This window comes from Saimiri boliviensis, chromosome 11, assembly GCF_048565385.1.
Source record: "Saimiri boliviensis isolate mSaiBol1 chromosome 11, mSaiBol1.pri, whole genome shotgun sequence".
NCBI classification, from domain to species: domain Eukaryota; kingdom Metazoa; phylum Chordata; class Mammalia; order Primates; family Cebidae; genus Saimiri; species Saimiri boliviensis.
This window is the reverse complement of record NC_133459.1, coordinates 84245874-84268704: the sequence shown is the minus strand read 5'-3', so window position 1 is coordinate 84268704 and position 22831 is coordinate 84245874. Positions and strand designations below refer to the sequence as shown.

Below are 22831 nucleotides of genomic sequence, written 5' to 3'. Positions count from 1 at the left end.
TCAGTAATTTGGGAGATAGTATGTGGCACAGTGTTATAAGTACATGAATTCTGGAATCAGACATTTTGGTTGAAAGCTTGAGCCACCTGCTAACTCTCGTGTTTTTGGAAAAGTCTAATTGATGGTAGGCATTCAATTAATATTAGCTGTCACTATTATTTCATAAAAAAGAACTTATTAAAATAAGAAAAATATAGCAACTGGAGAAAACATATATGAAACACTGACATTAATGAAAATAGAAATTTTGCTCTTAAGTTCCATGGAAAAAGTAAAATTGCTCATAAAATTTAAAAATGGCAAATGTGCTATGTCTATGAGTTGTCGAGATAACTGAGAAAAAAGTTTTAAAAACATTAGGATTAAATTTCATTTACTTAAAAATGTGATTCATTAGCAAATACAGATAATAGTGTCTTCTAGGTCATAGAACTACAGGAAGATTTTAAGTTTAGTGGAAGTTGATGCAGATTCTTATTACCTGCACCATTGTCCCAGAGCTCCAATGTTACTTGATGTCCATCTTCATTTTCTATAACGGCTGTTACATTGATTCCCAGAACAGGCAGAAACCCTTGACTGACTCGTGCATAAACAATCATTGGGCTAGGGTAACGAGCTGTATTTTGATTCATGTGAGCCGTTGCAATTACTGGGAGTGTGGCAGGGCTTTTTGGTCGAGTGGTCATTGTGATAGTTAGCAGCTGAGATTTGGCATGATTATTTCGAAGGCTGTAAGTCCAAGTGCCTGTCTGAAACATTAAAAGAAAAATCTGTCTGAGAGCTTTGGTAATATTTTTCTTCTCCTTGTTTGGAATATAAAATTATTTATAAATTTAAGGAGAATAATCATCATGATTTTTAATTTCCAATTTCACAAACTAGTAAATAGTATAAATATGAATCCCTAATTATTCAATTTGATTTCTTTATTACAGATGAACTGTCATCATTTTAATATTGGCAATATAGAAGATGTTATTTATGTTGTTTTCATTTTTAAAAAATAGAGATTGATTAAGAAAGCATATAATAGACCTACCTCTGCAATACCTGGTATTCGAAGACGAGCAGACCGAATATTTAGTTTATCTTCTTTGAAATTCGAGGTAGTGTATTTTTTTCCTTTTGGACTTTGAAGAATTATTTCTGGCTTTTGTATTGTCCATGTGACAACAAAGAAAGTATCATTTCCAACTGTACTATCCACAGGCACTGTACCATTTACCCATTTCTTCTTTGGGATATTCAAAGCTTTACTTTCCAACTGTTTGGTAAATAAAAACAAGCAGCACATAAAATCCATTTATCATAGTTAAAAAATTTCTGACTTTAGTCAGTTGAGAGTAATTTTAAATTTGTTTTTAAAATTTTAATTAAAATAACTAAGAAATTGTTTTAAAGAATTTTCCAAATAAAAAGCATATCTAATTCTAAAGAATAGAAGAATTCAAGACAAAACGTGGCTATAAGTGTTATGGAAAAGCAAATTCAGTAAGGATGTTTTTCTTCTGCATATCTGAAATATTTTTGGGCAAAAAATTATCTATTAGAGAAATGAGTTAATAATTAGGATAATAGACATTTATTACAACTGTGATAAAGAAAATAATTTTTTTTACTATACTGACCTGAAGAGCCTGTTGAAAGATGCTGCCACTTCTAGATGAAATTCTGCTGAAAGCATCAGTAAGGCCGTTTATGTCATTATGGGCATAAAAACGATGTCCTCCTAAAATCAAATTTTAAGTGGAAAAATCATATTCGTTATTTTGCTTTCATCAATACACTTTAAAATCTATTTTTAAATAGTGTTTCAAACTTACGAAAACACTTTGTTATCTTTCAGCATACCAGTGTCCCTTATGCAATCCTACATTAATAACTAAAACCTTGCTCAAAATAAGAAAGATAAGAATAAAAGAAGCTTTAAAGAATGGTCCAAATTACATAGTTTTTACACCAATCAATCATCAAATGTAAACACCTGCTGCATTGATAAAGCTGGTCTAAGCACTAAATAATGTTATAAAAATGAAATTTAAGATAGCCTTCTGAACCAGCTGCTTATTTTCTAGTGGTGTCTAAGGTACACCAAAACAATTAGAGAATTACAGTTTACAATAAAGTAAAAATTAAGTGCAGGAAATAAATGGTGTTGAAATTAATGAAAAGGGAGATTACTTACGTGTAAGGAATTAGGAAAGAACAGATTGCAGAGGTCAAGAATTAACACAAGTGACTGCCACAAATACTACAATCAATACATATTTAATGAACTGATAAATGACAGAAAGATAAGGTGAAAGTTTATTGAAGTCTCCCAGTCAGGGAGTTGTGAGGGCTGGTTTATAACGGCAGTGGTAGAAGGATTGTATAGAAAGGTGAAATACAGAAATGTTCCAAACTAAGATTTAGCAAGATTTGGTAAAGCAGGAATAGGATAGTATGCTGGAAAGAGCTTTGAATTGATACTCGGGACTCTATGGCCTTTGGCAAATCATTTGCACTGTCCAGGTTTCCATTTTGTCATCTGTAAAAGAGGATTGTCTAAATCTTTACTGTGCAATTGAGTAGTATTCTGGAATTGAGCAATAATTTTTGACTTCCAGTTGAGTAACCATGGAGAAAAGAGTTTCTGTTTGTTAGCACTGGCAGAAAGTATGTGGGGAATAAAGACAGCAAATGTTAAATAATATTAGAAAAAAAGTGGTGTATGAAGTGAAAGAAATGGAAAAGAACTTAATCTGAAGGATGAAGAATGGACAAAGATTACTTTTTAGGATAGAAAATTTTTGAGCAGATTTATAGAGAAAGAGCCCCTCGAATAAGAGAGACTAGACATTTATTTTTTATTCAAATTATATTCCACAGGTTTACTTGTCATATTTGACAGGGTCTCCAGTTCTTTCTCAGCGGTTGGTCCCAGAGCAATGGTGTGGATGATTGCACCACTTTGTTTTACCTCTTCGAAGCATGAGCTTATTTGATCATCATTCCCATCTGTTAGTAATATGATTTCAGAACCCAAAGTACTCTGGTTACTCTGGGAAATTGCCTGATAATGAAAAAGCCAGGTTATTAATTATAGAATGTCATATCTTTTAAAAAATATAACATATGTGATATATTATATATATATAAAATAATCTATGTATATTTGAGATTGAGTTTTGCTCTTGTTGCCCAGGCTGGAGTGCAATGGTGTGGTCTTGGCTCACTCCAACTTCCACCTCCTGGGTTCAAGTGATTCTCCTACCTCAGCCTCCCAAGTAGCTGGGATTACAGGCACCCAACACCATGCCTGGCTAATTTTTATGTTTTTGTAGAGATGGGATTTCACCATGTTGGCCAGGCTGGTCTCAAACTCCTGACCTCAGGCGATCCACCCACCTTGGCCTCCCAAAGTGCTGGAATTACAGGCGTGAGCCACCACGCCTGGCCCATATCTTAATATATTTAAAATAAGAATAAACCTGTTCTTCTAGTCTTTGCATCAGAGTAAGCAAAAGAAAACTCTGTGAGGTTATTTCAGGCTGAGTTGGCGTATGGAAATGAGTATAATTTACAACGGTCTTGTAAGTTTTCAAAGCTAGAATGTTAATACTTCTTCTAATCCTCTCAAATATACTCTTGCTACCAAAGAGAGGAAAAATAAGAATGTAGAGCAATGTCTGACACATAGTAAGTATTCACTATTAGCTATTATTGTTGTCAGTATTATCTAAGTGATATTTGAGGTGGAGGCAAGTGACCCAGACAGTTCTAAAAGACTGCAGACTAGATAGCATCTGGAAAGTCATGACCAAAGATGGGTGTGCAAGTTTAAATTGTGTAATACATTCTTTAAAAATTCATTTTATTTGATCACTTCTGAAGAATCTCAGAATTTCCTGGAAAAAAAACTTTGACCTGCCACAAAGACGAAAGTTCCTAATTTTTTAATTAATACAAATGTTTGTTTTTCATCTTTTACTAAGTTCTACCAAGAGATTTGGCATTAAATACCTTGAGAGTAAATTCCAGCTCTGCTATTTGCTAAGTAAAATAGGTAGTGTTTAGTTTTTCTCAAGACTTTATATGAAAGTCTATACATGTATATCATATAGTATATACATATATGTATTATATACATTTATAATAGAGTTTTATAGATAGATTAGTGTAATGATTAAGTTTATAGACTTTGGGATCAGAAAAACCAGGTTTTGAATCTTGTATCTGACAATTATTGGCTATATAATACTGAGAAAGATTCAATTAGTCTGCACTTCAGTTTCCTTATCTGCAAAATGGGCATAGTAATATTACCCAACTCACAGAGTAATGGTAAGGATAAAATAAGACCATGCATGTCTTATTTAGCATAGGCAATAACATATAATATGGTCAGTAAACGTTAGCTATATTGTTAGAATTTTGTAAGTAAAATGCTTGTGTATTGATTGGTTTTATTATATGAGTAATTAAGGGCTATTTATAGCTCTGAATGTGATTTGACACCATTAATTAGCAATAGACTTTGTGGTCAAGGTATCATAAGATACGTATAAAGGTTGAGTACAGTGGCTCACACTTGTAATCCCTGTACTTTGGGAGGCTGAGGCGGATCACCGAAGGTCAGTTCAAGAGCAGCCTGGCCAACATGATGAAACTCCATCTCTACTGAAAATACAAAAAGTTAGCCAGGCATGGTGACGGGCACCTGTAATCCCAGCTACTCAGGAGGCTTAGGCAGAAGACTGCTTGAACCTGGGAGGTGGAGTTTGCAGTGAGCTGAGACCACGCTACAGCACTCTAGCCTGGGCAAAGTAGTATTAACACCTGGACAAAAGTGAAACTCCATCTAAAAAAAAAAAGAAATATATATATAAATATATTTTAAAAATATATGAACCAATATGTGTAAACATTTTAACATATTCCCAGTGTACAGTGCTTGTCATATTTTAGAAATGAATAGACATATATAATAAGAATTATAATTATTATAATAGTAAATCTTTTTTTTTTTTTTTTGAGGTGGAGTTTCGCTCTTGTTACCCAGGCTGGAGTGCAATGGCGTGATCTCGGCTCACCGCAACCTCCGCCTCCTGGGCTCAGGCAATTCTCCTGCCTCAGCCTCCTGAGTAGCTGGGATTACAGGCACGAGCCATCATGACCAGCTAATTTTTTTTGTATTTTTAGTAGAGACGGGGTTTCACCATGTTGACCAGGCTGGTCTCGATCTCTCGACCTCGTGATCCACCCGCCTCGGCCTCCCAAAGTGCTGGGATTACAGACTTGAGCCACCGTGCGCGTAAATCTTTCTTAAGCAATTATTTATCTTACATAATTCCCACAATAAATGAGATAGGTACTATTATAATCCACATTATCTCTGTTGAGGAAGCAGATGTTGAATTGAATTAGTTACTCAAGGTCATTTAATTTAGCTAACGTATATCAGAGCCAAGATCCCAAGTTTGTCATCATCCAGGGCCTGCCTTCTTAAACTAACACATTTCATCAGAAATAGACACTATGAGGAAAGTTGAGATGTAGTATTAATCAGTGGCCTGGATAAGACTAGCAATTTCCATTTTGAGGCAAGGAGAGGTCAGCGAAGGAAGTAGTTTTCTGTTTTTGTGACTTAAAACATGACAATAAATAGACTTAAATGAAAGTTAGGTTAGAAGGAATTCAGATGAATACTGGAGGCAATTGGGTATAGTGCTCAAAGAGTGCTCCCAATTTTTTGAGTTCACAATTTTAATTATAATTATATTAAACTTTAATCTATGATTGTTAGGTTTGGTATTATAGTGCTTAACAGCTAACTCTATCTTTATAATTATTTTTTCTTTTCTTTTCTTTTTTTTTTTTAGTCAGGTCTTGCTCTGTAGCCCAGGCTGGAGTGCAGTGACGTGATCACGGCTCCTTGCAATCTCCGCCTCTGGAGCTCAAGCAATCTTCCCACCTCAGCCCCACAAGTAGCTGGGGCTACAGGCGCAGGCCAGGATACCTGGCTGATTTTTAGAGGCAAGTTTTCCCAATGCTGGCCAGGCTGGTCTACTCTTGAGCTCAAGCGATCCACCTGCCTCAGACCCCCAAAGTGCTGGGATGCAGGTGTGACCTGCTGTATCCAGCTTATTTTTATGATTATTAAATCTTTTAATTTAAAAAAATTTTAATTTTTAAAATGTATTTTTAATTTTTCTGAGATGGAGTCTCACTCTGTTGCCCAGGCTGGAGTTCAATGGCCAGATCTTGGCTCACTGCAATCTCCACCGCTTGGGTTCAAGCGATTCTCCTGCCTCAGCCTCCAGAGTAGCTGGGATTACAGGCCTGCACTACCATGCCCAGCTAAGTTTTATTTTCTAGTACAGACGGGGTTTCATCATGTTGGTCAGGCTGGTCTCAAACTCCTGACCTCAGGTGATCCACTTTCCTCAGCCTCCCAAAGTGCTGGGATTACAAGCATGAGCCACCATGCGGCCTCTTTGTGATTTTTAAATGTCAATTTATCTTGATAAACTGGGGCTTTCCTTATCCATCATATGGAAATGTTACTGATTTCTCTCTTCCATATTCCTCTTAGTGGCATTATTTTCTTCTCCTTGACACTTAGACTGTGGGAGTGTTAGCGAAATGGGGAGCTCCCCAATAAAATCATAATTGTGTGCAGACTGAAAAATTTCCCCCTCGCTTAACGACTCCCCAGTGCAACTTAGCACCTCAGGAGTATGTCATTGGAATAGCCATACTCAGAGAGGGTCTAGCTGTAAACAGATAGTAAGAGAAGCTATATGTTTTCTTCCCATAAATGATTTACCTTGATCAGGTCACAATATTATTAAATGAGGAGCCCATGAACTCATGCCCTTTGTTCAAAGGTAATTGGAGAAAATTAAAAGCAATAGAAATTGGCAAATTATATTTTAAAAATATTTTTATTTTACCTGAAATCCTGCTTTGAGTCCGTTACAAATTGAAGTGCCACCATCAGGCTCTTGAGGCAGATTTGCAGTGATCTTTTGGTAAGTGTTATCATCAGTTATTTCTGTGAGATTATTTTGGATTTGAGCCCTACTGTCAAATGTGACCATCCCAACGAAGGACCCTTTTTCAATAATTTGAATCAAGTACAGTTCTGCTGCTTGATTCATTCGAAAGAGACGGTCTTCCTGTAAGAAAAAGATGTGTGAATAACTCACAAGACTCTCCAAATCTTGAGAGATTAATGAACAAATCATTTATGGGCCATAGATCATGATAATAATTGATTGGTTGTATTTTAAAATTTAGCTTCTTCATTTTATTTAAAAATTTTAAAGAAAATTTTAAAAAATCAGGTTTACTTGGAAAAGCCTTGACAGTCTATACATTTTTATTTATTTACCCTAAAGAAATAATCTTAAAAATACATAAAAAATATTCATTTAAATAATAACAACTGAAAATCTCCCAACTGTCCAACAACAGGGGATTGCTTGATTAAATTATAGTATGGGCATATTATATAACCACTAAAATTATGTCATGGAATCATTTATTTCATGGGAAGTTTTGAAGGTATATTAAGTAAAAAAATCAGATTATGAAACATTGTATAAAATATATTTTTGAGGAGGACAAACAAATACATTAGCAAAGAAAACACTACAGTGTTATATTTCCGGTGACAGAATTATGGATGATTTTTATTTTTTTTCTTCCACTATAATTTTTCGAATTAGAATTAAAAGTTAAGGAATATAAATTATTTATAATCCAATAACCTTAATATAACAACATTTTTTTTGAGATAGAGTCTCGCTCTGTCACCCAGGCTGGAGTGCAGTGGGACAATCTCGGTTCACTTCAACCTCCAGTGAGGTTGCAATCAGGTTCAAGCGATTTTCCTGCCTCAGCCTCCCAAGTAACTAGGATTACAGATGAGCGTCACCACACCAGTTAATTTTTGTCTTTTTAGTAGAGATGGGGTTTCATCATGTTGGCCAGGCTGGTCTTGAATTCCTGACCTCAGGTGATCCACCCGCCTCAGCCACCCAAAGTGCTTAGAGACACGAGCTACCGTGCCTGGCCTACAACATTTTTATTTTGGCATATTGCCTTTTAGTACTTATCTATATAAAATTATGTACTAAAATTTATGAACTGTAAATACATATGTATGTTTGTTACTAGAACTAAACCTAAGATTATATTTCCATCAGCTTAAATACTTAATACTGATATTTCTAGTAGCTTAAATACTTAAGTAATTTAAGACAGTTAACTAAAAACTATCTTACTGCAGCCATGCTTCCAGATTTATCAAGTACCAAACAGACTACACGCTGTTTGGACCTGAGCAATGAAAATGTAGGATGAGGTGGTGACTTTATTTCTGTCATGGGAGATAAGTGCTGAAAATCTTCAGAGCGCATGATTATATCCCATGTGCTTTTGTGATTGCACATTTTGTTATGTAGGTTTGGAGCTTCTGTATTGTGTGTTTTTTTAGTACAAAATTCAGTCACCTGGAAAAAAAATCAATTAGAAGACAAGATTACAATAACTTGTGAGGCATCAAATATGTAGTTATCTGTCATATATATTCTCCACAGATTTTATCTCCTGATAGTTAAAAACTACTTTATAATCTAACATTTTGACATCCATTTTGCATAGTTGAATGGAACAGAAGCAAGGTAAAGCTATCAACATGTACTGGTAAAAAGTTTTGGTGATACTTTTGGTTATAGATAGATATATCAATGGGAGATTGTGGCAGCTGGCATGACTGCTTAAGTTAACTTCTTATTTTCCCTTCTAAATTTGGGGGAGCTCAAACCTTGAATTAAGTTTGAGGAAAAAGGGACAGGACTTGTGATAATTTCTAGCTACCCCCTAAAAATGATATAGAGAAGATGGCCTTCTTTAACTGTCTAGGTATGTTCCATATATTCATAGTTGATCAAAAAACTTGAAGACAGCTATTCTACAACCTGGATTACTATTGGCTCTGGCAAATTTCGACATAGATAAAGTAATACCCCTGAAAAAGTAATGAAAGTATAGGGAGAAAATGAGGAAATGTAATTATTTCTCTTTTAGAGGCAAGTGGTGAATTGTATCCAGTAATTCTGCCAATGAATATTTTGTTACTATAGAACAGATGTCCCCAAACTTTTTACACAGGGGGCCAGTTCACTGTCCCTCAGACCGTTGGAGGGCCTCCACATACTGTGCTCCTCTCACTGACCACCAATGAAAGAGGTGCCCCTTCCTGAAGTGTGGCGGGGGGCTGAATAAATGGTCTCATGGGGCTGCACGCGGCCCACGGGCCATAGTTTGAGGACATCTGCTATAGAATCTGTAAATATTTTTAAAGTTTTAAAACGTAGTAACTTGGAAAAATGGTCTCACAAACTAGGGTGGTCTTTAAGAAGGAATTCATCTTGCTACTGCAAGATGAGCCTCAGCTTACAAGAATATTTTTAGTAGTGCCATTTTATTATTTTAATACCCTTCCAATGTACAATCTTCAGATATAAGCTCAGAATTAGAGGAACTAAATCATTACATTTGAATACCCTTTATCTAAGGTTTTTTTTTTTTTTTTTTTTTTTTTTTTTTTTTTTTTTGACAATCTTGGCTCACTGCAACCTCTGACTCCCTGGTTTAAGCAATTCTGTTGCCTCAGCCTCCCGAGTAGCTGGAACAACAGGCAGGCAAAACCATACCCAGTTAACTTTTGTGTTTTTAATAGAGATGGGATTTCACCATGTTGGCCATGATAGTCACTATCTCTTGACCTTGTGATCTGCCCACCTCAGCCTCCCAAAGTGCTGGGATTACAGGTATGAGCCACCTTGTGCAGCTTATCTAAGTTTTGTCTTTGTTTTGTTTCTGATATGGCTGATACATTTACCAAATGGGGTTACATTGGATGGGAGAAAAATGTAGTTTGCAATCAAAGCAGTTATTCATAACCAAGTCTTGCTGATATGAAATGCATATCAAACCTGGTTTCTCTTTCCTCTACCCCTGTGCCTTTATTTGGGCCTCTTACCTACCTATTGCCATGGCCTCCAACTGGTCTCCCTTGCCTCCACTATCATCTCACTCTATCTCATCCTTCACAATTAGTAGAATTACCTTCCTGAAATAATTAAACTAATAACATCACCAGTCTAAAACTGAGAGTATAAAACTCAAACACCTTAGCTCTGTATGTCCCCATTTTTTGTTTCAACCTCATTTTCTGCCTCTTACTCACCAAGTATTCTTTGCTTCTACCATACTGGATTTCTTTATATACTTAGAGTATGCCAGAAATTTTCATTAGGGTTTTTCCTAACCCAAATGGTAATTTTGTACAAATCAGAAAAAAGCTTCACTTTTTCAAGTTCTTTTACTGTTATCTGCCAGATAATTGTTCTAATAAATGTTAAAATCTTGAATGACCATGATGCAAACCATTTAGGCAATGTTGAACTTCCACGATCATGCACATCATGCACTTCATGCATCCCTGCCTTATTCCACTCTTTGCTTTTGTAAATCTGTTTATTCGTATAGAATACTCTTCCCCTTCTTGCTTTGGCAAATACATACTCACTTTTCTCAAATCCTAGCTCACAACTTACTGTTCAGAAACTGTATTCTGACCTCCATTTGACAATGGTTACTGCTTCATGAAACTTGGTTCATATCTCTGTATGTCTTCCCACTTAATAATATATATTTATTTTATCATATCTCTTTCTCACTAAACTGAGTTCCTGAAGAACAGTCATCTATAATTATATATGTGTTTACAGCTTTTAATGTAGTAAATTCTAGGCATAAAGTAAGAATAATAAATGATAAGGAAACAAAATCATAAAGTTGACTATTCAATGTATCAGATCATATCTTTCCTAGCTCTGAATTTATGCCCTCAGTACAGATACTATGCAATATATTTATGTTGTGATAATTAGAAAGTTAGTGTTATTCTGGAAATGTAACCATTTTATCTCGGGGCCATGTCTTATATAATTAGTTGCCCTCCATATTTCAGCTCCATAATAATCTTCATTATTATTTATGTCCCAATTGGCAGCGTGAGTTAGCTCCTGATAGTCAAATGTTTTTGGAATTTATGTTGTGGATCAGGCAGTACATACAGTATTCCCATTATCCTCTTGTGTCACATGATTTGATATCTATTTGTATGCATAACTCTTTGGCTAGCCTTTGTTGCTCCAGATTCCATAGATTAAAGGGAATGTTCCTGACTCATGTGTCAACTGTAGTCAAGCCTTTTATCATTAATGCCCAAGGGTCCAAAGGAATTTTAAATTTTATCAGAGATAATAGGCCTTTGTAAACAAACCTCTGCCTATAGAAGTATTTTGGTATTGGCATATTAAAATACGAATTACTACCAACAAATACTTCTGTAGAAGAGGTTTGCAAAAGTATATGGCATATACCTTTGAAAATTTGGTGTATGAAAATTTGCTTCTTTGAAATAAGTTAGTCTCACTATTTAGAGGTAGTGTACTTTGTTTTGATTTGTTGTTTTTGATAACTTTCATATATTCCACATTTTAAAATATTTTTATGTGTTTAGAAATGTTTATTAGGTAAGTACAATATGTTTGTATTAATTAATATTAGGGTTGTTCAGGGGAAGAAACAATTGGTTACTTTTCAAATATTTAATACATTTAAAAAATTAAAAATTTAGTTTATTTTCAACTTGTGCTAAATGCTATGATAATACTTTATGTTAGCCCTTGTAAACCCAACATGAATGACTATGTGAAGTAGGAATTATGATTCCCATATAAAAGATAAGAGAACTAAATCTCAGATTTAGCAGTTTTCCCACAGTGGACACAGCTTTAAAATGACAGGCTGGATTTCAATGTGAGGTCTATCTGACTCCAAGGTACCTATTCTTATGCACTAAGCTTTTTATATTTAAACCAGATGTTTCAGGTCAAACATTAGTTTTCAACTTTTTTGTGGTGTGTTATTATTTAATTGGCTAGACACATTGGTAATTGTGAATTTTTTTTTTAAGTCTGTTCAGTGGAGAAAGAGTGTTGTTGGTTTTTAAAATATCAGTTTGCTTGGTATGCGTTAGTGTGAAGGTAATAGAAAATCTGAAATGTCAATCCTTTTCAAAGCTGCATTATAAATTACTTTATAAAAGTAGTATGGCTAATACTTAGAAAAGGAATTAAAAGTAAGGTTGTAACTCTGTACAGAAGTCTATGGAAGTCAGTGAGGGAAGAGATGTGTTCTAAGAATTTGTGTGACTCCAATGAGAGGGATACAATTCTACATTTGAACGAAAGAAATAGGTTAATAAGAAAAGATAGGGTAATTTCCAGAGACACCCAGATACGTGCTGGATAAAATGACCTCTAATTAATTGCCTGAGTAATTTCCTGCCTTTATACACATAATTTCACAGTAGATAATCCAGCTTCTCTAATTATTATTATTTTTTCCTAAGGATTCTTTGAGAGACTGGGAAAAAAAGGTACTTACAGAATCAAGATTTTGCATAAACATAATGGATTCCTTGGCAATCTGGGATCTGTTTGGGATAAATACACAATTTGCTTCATACAGCCCCGTCTTTGAGTCACGTCTGCATGGTCGTGTCATGCAGCGGCTCTTCTTGCAGTTCCGAACCACGTTAGCACCAGTAATATGAGTGGAACATCTACGATGAAAGAATTTATATATATACATATATATATATATATATATATATATATATATATACACACACATATATATATATACATGAAAATTCATGGCAAATTATGAATGAAGACCAATATCCTAAAATCTTTCCTTCAGTGACAACTGCCATAGATCATGTACCAAACATTACATTTTGACAAAAACAGGCACAATATTCTATCTCTGTCATCAATTTTAATAGAAACAATGTCAGTTCATATTTATTAAACATTGATTGCAGCTGGGTGCGGTGGCTCAAGCCTGTAATCCCAACACTTTGGGAGGCTGAGGCGGGTGGATCACGAGGTCAAGAGATCGAGACCATCCTGGTCAACATGGTGAAACCCTGTCTCTACTAAAAATACAAAACATTAGCGGGGCATGGTGGCTCGTGCCTGTAATCCCAGCTACTCAGGAGGCTGAGGCAGGAGAATTGCCTGAACCCAGGAGGCAGAGGTTGCGGTGAGCCGAGATCGTGCCATTGCACTCCAGCCTAGGTAACGAGCGAAACTCCGTCTCAAAAAAAAAAAACAAACAAAAAAACCAAAAAAACCAAAAAAAAAAAACCATTGATTGGTCATTGTGATCAATAAATCTATTATCCTTGTGACTTTGAACTAAAGATGATAATTCCTAATCATAGGGGTGTTGTAAAGATTAGGTGAGTTATAAGGTACAGCAAAATTGCTTATTAATAGGGGAGGGAAAGTCAATATTATGCTTAAAATCCCTCTTCAATTTCTGTATGTGGTATTCACTGTTTTGTGTTTATAGCATTTTGTAATTTATATTTTGAGAACCACTTCACTAAACTGGTGGAAAAAATAAAAATAAACCCTGCATGGAAAGGCTTATGCATTCAAACCATTTGGTCTTTGTAGAAAAAAAAGACCTATGCCTATGTCAAGTCCCTGGCAGGGAAAGAGGTGCAGAATACAGGGAAAGGATTCTAAAGAGGTTCTGTTTATATGCAGGATATCCTCCCATTCTGTGTTGATATTAAACTTCATAATATTAATCCATTTTAATGACTTTGTATTGCAAGGATTTAGGGACATGGTGAGTCATATCTTCCCAGAAGGTTAGTTCTTGAGTAAGCCTAAAAATTAAACTTACATATGATGAGACTTCACTGTCTGAAAGTGCCTGACACACAGTAGGAACTCAATAAATATTTCAGATACTTGTTTTTTTTTTAAAATTGTATTTGGGTTCTGTGGTACGTGTGCATATCCTGCATCCTGCAGGATTGTTGCATAGGTACATACATGCCATGGTGGTTTGCTGTCTCCATCCATCCCCACTACTCCCTGTCATCTATATCAGGCATTTCTCCTGATGTTATCCCTCCCCATCCTCCCCGCCTCCCCCTGCTGTTCCCTCCCTCCCCTCTCCTCCACCCTCAAAACCTAGCCCTGTGAGTGTTGTTCCCTTCCCTGGGCTCAGGTGTTCTCATTGTTCATCACTTGCCTATGAGTGGAGACATGTGGTGTTTGATTTTCTGTTCTATCAGTTTGCTGAGAATGATGGTTTCCAGGTTCATCCATGTCTCTACAAAGAACATGAACTCATCATTTTTTATGGCTGCATAGTATTCCATTGTATATGTGTGCCACATTTTTTTTGTCCAGTCTATCATCGATGGGCATTTGGGTTGGTTCCAGGTCTTTGCTATTGTAAACAGCGCTGCAATGAAAATATGTGTCCATGTGTCTTTATGATAGAATGATTTATAATCCTTTGAGTATATACCCAGGATTGGGGGATTGCTGGGTCAAATAGAATTTCTATTTCTAGGTCCTTGAGGAACTGCCACACTGTCTTCCACAATGGTTGAACTAATTTACACTCCCACCAACAGTGTAAAAGTGTTCCTATTTCTCTACATCCTCTCCAGCATCTGTTGTCTCCAGATTTTTTAATGATCGCCATTCTAACAGGCACGAGATAGTATCTCAATGTGGTTTTGATTTGCATTTCTCTAATGACCAATGATGATGAGCATTTTTTCATGTTTGTGGTCAGCATATTTTTCTTCTTTTGAACAATATCTGTTCATATCCTTCACCCACTTTTGAATGGTTTTTTTTTTTTCTTGTAAATCTGCTTCAGTTCTTTGTAGATTCTGGATATTAGCCCTTTGTCTGATGGGTAGATTGTGAAAATTTTTTTCCATTCTGCTGGTTGCCAGTTTACTCTAATGGTTCCTTCTTTTGCTGTGCAGAAGCTCTTAAGTTTAATTAGGTCCCATTTGTCTATTTTGGCTTTTGTTGCCATTGCCTTTGGTGTTTTAATCATGAAGTCCTTGCCTATGCCTGTGTCCTGAATGATTTTGCCTAGGCTTTGTTCTAGGGTTTTTATGGTGTTAGGTCTTATGTTTAAATCTTTAATCCATCTGGAGTTAATTTTTGCATAAGGTGTGAGGAAGGGATCCAATTTCAGCTTCCTGCATATGGCTAGCCAGTTTCCCCAACACCATTTATTAAACAGGGAATCCTTTCCCCATTGCTTGTTTTTGTCAGGTTTGTCAAAGATTAGATGGTTGTAGATGTCTGGCGTTGCTTCCGAGGCCTCTGTTGTGTACAATTGGTCTATATCTCTGTTTTAGTACCAGTACCATGCTGTTTTGATTACTGTAGCCTTGTAGTGTAGTTTGAAGTCAGGTAGCATGATGCCTCCAGCTTTGTTTTTTTTGCTTATAATTGTCTTGGCTATGTGGGCTCTTTTTGGTTCCATATGAAGTTTAAAGTGGTTTTTTACAGTTCTGTGCAGAAGGTCAATGGTAGCTTGATGGGGATAGCATTGAATCTTTAAATTACTTTGGGCAGTATGGCCATTTTCACGATATTGATTCTTCCTAACCATGCACATGGAATGTTTTTCCATCTGTTTGTGTCCTCTCTTATTTCCTTGATCAGTGGTTTGTAGTTCTCCTTGAAGAGATCTTTAACTCCTTTGTTAATTGTATTCCTAGGTATTTTATTCTCTTTGTAGCAATTGTAAATGGGAGTTTTCTCATGATTTGGCTCTGTGTTTGTCTGTTATTGTTGTATAGGAATGCTTGTGATTTCTGCACATTGATTTTTGTATCCCGAGACTTTGCTGAAGTTGCTTAGCAGCTTAAGGAGGTTTTGGGCTGAGACTATGGGGTCTTCAAAATATACATTCAAGTCATCTGCAAATAGGGACAATTCGACTTCTTCTTTTCCTAATTGAATGTGTTTTATTTCTTTTTCTTGCCTAATTGCTCTGGCTAGAACTTCCAATACTATATTGAATAGGAGTGGTGAGAGAGGGCATCCTTGTCTAGTGCCAATTTTTAAAGGGAATGCTTCTAATTTTTGCCCACTCAGTATAATATTGGTTGTGGGTTTGTCATAAATAGTTTTTATTGTTTTGAGATATATTCCATCAATTCCTAGTTTATTGAGAGTTTTTAGCATAAGGTCTCTTGAATTTTCTTGAAGGCCTTCTCTGCATCTATTGAGATAATCATGTGGTTTTTGTCTTTGGTTCTGTTTATGTGGTGAATTACATTTATAGATTTGCATATTTTGAACCAGCCTTGTATACCTGGGATGAAGCCTACTTGGTGGTGATGAATAAGCTTTTTGGTGTGCTGTGAATTTGGTTTGCCAGTATTTTATTGAAGATTTTTGCATCAATGCTCATCATGGATATTGATTGGCCTGTAGTTTTCTTTTTTAGTTGTGTCTCTGCCAGATTTTGGTATCAGGATGGTGTTGGTCTCATAGAAAGAGTTAGGGAGGATTCCCTCTTTTGTATTGTTTGGAATCGTTTCAACAGGAATGAGCTCCCCTTTGTATGTCTGGTAGAATTCAGCTGTAAACCCATCTGGACCTGCACATTTTCTGGTCGGTAGGCCAAAAATGTTATTGTTTTATTCAGGGTTTCAATTTCTTCTTGGCTTAGTCTTGGGAGTGTGCAAGTGTCCAGGAGTTTATCCATTTCTTCCACATTAACTGGCTTATTGCATAGAGTTGTTTGTAGTAATCTCTGATGGTAGTTTGTATTTCTGAGGAATCAGTGGTGATCTCCCATTTATCATTTTTTATTGCATGTATTAGATTCTTCTCTCTTTTCTTTTTTATTAGTCTAGCTAGTGGTCTGTTTATTTTGTTGGTCTTTAAAAAAAAAGCCAGTTCCTGGATTTATTGATTTTTTTTGAAGGGATTTTTGTGTCTCTATCTCCTTTAGTTCTGCTCTCATCTTAGTTATTTCTTGACTTCTGCTTGCTTTTGAGTTTTTTAATCTTGCTCCTCTAGCTCTTTCAATTTTGATGATATGGTGTCAATTTTAGATATTTCTTTGTTTCTCATGTGGGCATTTATTCCTACAAATTTCCCTCTAGACACTGCTTTAAATATGTCCCATAGGATCTGGTACATTGTGTCTTCATTCTCACTGGTTTCAAAGAACATTTTTATTTCTGTCTTTATTTCATTGTTTATCCATTCGTCATTCAGGAGCAAGTTGTTCAGTTTCCATGTGATTGCGCGGTTTTGAGTGATTTTCTTAATCCTGAGTTCTAATTTGATTGCACTGTGGTCTGAGAGACTGTTATGATTTCCATTCTTTTGCATTTGCTGAGGAGTGACTTACTTCCAATTATGTGGTCAAATTTTGGGGAAAGTGCAATGTGGTGCTGAGAAGAATGTGTATTCAGTGGATTTGGGGTGGAGTGTCCTGGAATGTCTATTGGGTCCACTTGGTCCAAATCTGCATTCAAGTCCTGTATATCCTTGTTGACTTTCTGTCTCGTTGCTCTGTCCAATATTGTCAGTGAAGTGTTAAAGTCTCTCACTATTATTGTGTGGGAGTCTAAGTCTCTTTGTAGGTCTTTAAGAACTTGCTTTATGTATCTGGGTGCTCCTGCATTGGGTGCATAAATATTTAGGATAGTAAGCTCGTCTTGTTGCATTGATCCCTTTACCATTATATAATGCCCTTGTCTCTTTTGATCTTTGTTGGTTTAAAGTCTGTTTTCTTTTATCAGAGACTAGGATTGCTACCCCTGCTTTTTTTGGCTCTCCATTTACTTGGTAAATCTTCTTCCATCCCTTTATTTTGAGTCTATGTGAGTCTTTGCATGTGAGATGGGTCTCCTGAATACAGCACACTGCTGGGTCTTGACTTTTTATCCAGTTTGCCAGTCTGTGTCTTTTGATTGGGGCATTTAGGCCATTTACATTCAACATTAATATTGTTATGTTTGAATTCGATCCTGACATTTTCTTACTGGCTGGTTGTTTTGCCTGTTAATTGACATGGCTCCTTCATTGTGTCATTGTTCTTTACCATTTGGTACGTTTTGCAGTGGCTGGTACTGCTTGTTCCTTTCCCTGTTTAGTACTTCTTTCAGTAGCTCCTGTAAGGCAGGTCTTGTAGCGATGAAATCTCTCAGCAATTGCTTGTTGATAAAGGATTTTATATCTTCTTTACTTATGAAGCTTAGTTTGGCTGGATATGAAATTCTGCTTTGAAAGTTCTTTTCTTTAAGGATGTTGAATATTGGCCCACACTTCCTTCTGGCTTGCAGAGTTTCTGCCAAGAGATCCACTGTGTCTGACGGTGTTTCCTTTGTGGGTGACTCGACCTTTCTCTCTGGCTGCCCTTAGGATTTTTTTCCTTCATTTCAACCCTGGCCTGACAACTGTGTGCCTACGTGTTGCTCTTCTTGAGGAATATCTTTGTGGTGTTCTCTGTATTTCCTGGATTTGAATGTTGGCCTGTCTTGTTAGATTGGGAAAGTTCTGTTGGATAACATCTTGAAGAGTGTTTTCCAACTTGGATTCATTCTCCCTTTCACATTCAGGTATGCCTATAAAATGTAGATAAGGTTTTTTTCACATAATTCCATAGTTCTTGGAGGCTTTGTTCATTTTTTTCACTCTTTCTTCTCTAATCTTGCTTTCTCATTTCATTTCATTGATTTGATCTTCTATCGCTGATGTCCTTTCTTCTGCTTGATTAATTCAGCTGTTGAAGCTTGTGTATGCCGCATGAAGTTTTCGTGCTGTGTTTTTCAGCTCCATCAAGTTGTGTATGTTCTTCTCTAAGCTGGTTATTCTAGTTAGCATTTTGTCTAACCTTTTTTCAAGGTTCTTAGTTTCTTTGCATTGGGTTAAAACATGGTCTTTTAACTCAGAGAAGTTTGTTATTACCCACCTTCTGAAGCCTGCTTCTGTCAATTTGTCAGATTCATTCTCTGTCCTTTTTTGTTCCCTTGATGGTGAGGAGTTGTGATCCCTGGGAGGAGGAGGCGTTCTGTTCTTTGATGATTTCGTCCTTTTTGGGCTGTTTTTTTCCCCCATCTTCGTGGATTTATCACCCTTTAATCTTTGAAGTTGGTGATTTCAGGAGGAGTCTCCGAGTGACTTTTTTTCTGTTGAGGTTGGAGCTGTATCTTTTTTGGCCTGTAGAGGGTGTTGCTGGGCTCTCTTGGGTTCAGTCAGGTTGTTGGGTGGGTGGTCCTTCCCTGGAGTTTGTTTGCAGGTGAGATTTGCCCTGCCTTCCCAATGGTGTCTCTCCTTCCCCAGCTGGGCCTTCCTGGTTGGGGTCAAGCTGGTGTATTTGCTGCCTAGCTCTCTAGCTGGGGCTTCAGTTTGAATACTGTGGAGGTGGGGCCTGCCAGGCCTTATGGTCTGTTTCCCTGTTTTCAACTCTGCCTCCCTCTGTAGGACGGTCGTCCTGCTGGCGTTAGTCCAAACTCTCGCCCAGGTCCTTGCGACAGCTTGCCGCACTGGCGGTTACTGCCCCTCAGATTTACATTGACTACCCACAGCACCCCACAGTCTGGCAGGGCTGTCTTGGACTGCGGGTTGCAGGAGGGATACGGTAAGCACATGTTTTCAGTTGGGCACTTGTCCCACCCTGTCTTGATTTGCCCCCCTGGGCTGCTTTGCCTTGCACAGAAACGAACCCAGCACCTCCTTTGGAATGGTGAAGTCCTCTAACCCTCTGTATCTCATTCGCTGGGAGCTGCATTCTGGTGCTGACTTCTCTCAGCCATCTTGGTGCCCCCCTGGATACTTGCTTTTACTAATATATCTATTTTTATGACTGATTATAAGGAAATTCATTTATTTTTAATGAATTTATAAAAAATTTATTTGATACATTCTTTGTTTAGCTTTTACTTTATGCCAGGTCAAAGACCAGAGAAAAAAAATGCAGTTCTTAAGAATTTTAAAGTCTAATGGGGAAAATAAAATTGTATAGACAATTACTGCACAGTGACAGAAGTGTGAGAGAAGCCCACACATGCTGTGAGAGCACTCTTAAGGGAATTTAAACACAAATGGAGGGAGAGGAAAGACATTTAAGTAAGAAATATTTAAACTGAGTCTTAAAGGATGAACAGGCATTATTTGAGTAAGGGAGGAGTTGTGTGGGATGAGGTTGAGAGAAATGAGTGCCCTGCACTGAGAGAAGCGCAGTCTGTGTGAAAATCTCCAGGCAGCTTAGCAGACATCAAACGAACAACACGGTGGAGACAAGGAGGGGCATTTTTTCCATTACTCCTCTTTCCTTGAATACATTTTTTTTTTAATCTCAAAGACTTATTTCCTATTACATTAGCTTCCATTGTTCTTCAATATTCTTTAAATATTCCATGTGGTTGATATTTTTAGCTAAATTTAAACATCTTATCTATTCATAATAGTGCCTGTGGAACCTAGAATTATATTTTTAAAAAATCAATTTACTACCTTATCCTTATGAAAAGTACTTTCTTTAAGATCAGGATTAAATCAAAAGTATAATATTATATTTACAAAGAAGCTCTAGCAGCTTAACTGATTTCAATGAAACAGATTTATCTTAAAAAAGTGATGAACCAAGTGAAACAAGAGTGGGTAGAGTTGAACACCTATTCTCAGATATCTTGGGGTTTAGCCTACAGCTTTTTCCTTTCTCCTCTGCCCATAACATGTTTTAGCACAGTCCCTGTGAATATTGAAATTGTTTTCTGTTTCTGATTGATCTTGATGCCAAGGTAGAATCTCTAGAATTAATTGGAGACATACATGATGGGGCAGATGGGATATTGCAATGAACTATATAAACATTCTCAGGTAGTTACCTGAGATAGCCTTTCTTTGCCTAGCATAGAAAATTAGTGAGTCATAAGTAAAATTTCTGAAAACAGATTTGTTCAATATAATGATACCTTGTTGCTTCAATAGTGTTTCTTCTGGAAATATAGAATGGCCGGTCCTCATTGTACTCATCAAATATTCCCCACCGGAGATGGGCCCACTCATGGACAAATACTCTGCCTGTGAGAAATACTGCCATTTGTAAATTTAAAATTACAATATTTTAAGACAATTTTCTTATATTTCTCTTTAACCTCTCCCCAACCTAATTGAGTCAAGGTACTCCAGACATTGATGCCTTTTATTAGGTTAAAAAAGTTGAAATTAGTGCCAATAAATGACTCATTTTGTTATTACACACACATACACACACACACACACGCACACACACACGCCACACAGAGATATAATTAAGAACATAACTAGCATATTTTCAAGTAAAGGTATTACTTAATACCTATTTTTCTCTTCTTAATTTTGTTTTCTTAAATGATGAGATCTTGTTCTTGCTCTGTTGCCCAGGTTGGAGTACAGCGGCTTGATCATAGCTCACTGCAGCCTCAAGCTCCTAGCCTCAAGCAATCTTCCTGCGTTCACCTCTTAAGTAGCTGGGACTACAGGTATGTGCTACAATGCCTGGCTAGTTTTTAAAATTTACTTTTAGCTTTTTAGAGACTGGGGGCTCTACTCTGTTGTCCAGGCTGGTCTCTAACTCCTGAGTGCAAGTGATCCTCCTACCTCAGTCTCCTGAGTTGCTGGGATAAGTGTCAGCCACTGTGCCTGGCTTCTTTAAAAATTGTTTAAAATACCATTAAACATAGTGTTCTTTTTTTCACCAGTGGAAATAAGAACAGAAGCACATCATAGATATCTCTACCTCGAGGTCCATAGATAAGCAAATTACTATGCGACAAGAAGTTTGGAGTAAAATGTATATATTGTCCTTTTTCTCCACATTGTCCATATTGAAGTGTATAGGGATCATCTCCGTATTTCAGAGAAGGATCAGCAACTATGACATCTGCCTAAAAAGCAAAAGAACAAACAAAAACAAATTTCAAGAGGAACAGAAACAAGAGATTTTAGAAAAAGGACTTCTATTCATATCCATTACAAAAAGTTATATTACTAATTTAATTACTAAATTAGTGATTAGTAATTAATAAAGAATTACAAATACTGAGTTTTTAAAAGCACAGGAGGAAAGAAGCAGTTTAGGAGTTAGAAGAAATAGCCTACCTGGTCATATGATTCTTGTTTTGGCATTAAGTACTCAGGCTTTGATTTCCAGGTCATTGGAATTAAAATGCTTACATTCCTGAAATAAGCTCTTCGTTTGGTGGCATAAAACAGATAAGTAGAAGCTTCAGTTACCATTGCCTGACAAAATTTAAAATACCTTGTGGTCATAATTTCACAGTGAAATGAACACAAAAGTACATATATAACTAGATGAAGCAAATCTAAGCCTCCTTTCCTCAAACATTTTGGGAAAACTAACTGAAAAATAGATTGAATTTTTTCTACATCTCTGCAGTCTGTAAACTCCTTATTTTCATATGCTCAAAAACCATCTTTTAAAATATGTCACCTATCCAGGCCTGCATTCAGCATGATGGGTTGGAGATGGAAATGAGGGTGCTGGGTGAGATGTCAAAGTGATTTAAGACTGGGAGCCTCTTAATGTTAATAACAAAGATTTTAAAGTTGTTTATTTAATCAAACAGAGGTGTTTGATTGTTTAAAGAAATTGAGAGTTTAAAGTTTGGTAGATTATTATAATTGATGTCAATTGAAAAAAAATTTTGCTAGATTTATTTTGAGTTATCTTCTCAGATGGAGTGTGTTCATAAAAAGTAAAGTTTTACCAAGTCGAAATGAAAATAGAAATACATAGGTCTCATTGGCTTCAGGTCCCAGTTTTGCCATTTGTGAGATTGTACAAATCACTTCATTTATACAAGGGTAATAATTCTTGTTTTTGAATTCCT

General features: G+C 36.3%; 1 protein-coding gene across 18 annotated transcripts in view; it reads right to left on the bottom strand.

The window, feature by feature from the left end:
- The window catches only part of LOC101033254 (calcium-activated chloride channel regulator 1-like), a 183442-nt gene that overhangs the window by 5956 nt on the left and 154655 nt on the right, over nt 1-22831 (bottom strand). For all 18 annotated transcript variants that reach the window (XM_074381117.1, XM_074381119.1, XM_074381121.1 and 15 more), the window contains 10 exons: nt 22080-22220; nt 21718-21865; nt 20912-21020; nt 12517-12694; nt 8277-8504; nt 6942-7166; nt 2881-3058; nt 1632-1732; nt 1043-1267; nt 482-752 (listed from right to left, as the gene is read on the bottom strand). In XM_074381117.1, the coding sequence (XP_074237218.1) occupies nt 482-752; nt 1043-1267; nt 1632-1732; nt 2881-3058; nt 6942-7166; nt 8277-8504; nt 12517-12694; nt 20912-21020; nt 21718-21865; nt 22080-22220 (1804 nt within the window). The remainder of the gene's footprint in view (nt 1-481; nt 753-1042; nt 1268-1631; nt 1733-2880; nt 3059-6941; nt 7167-8276; nt 8505-12516; nt 12695-20911; nt 21021-21717; nt 21866-22079; nt 22221-22831) is intronic.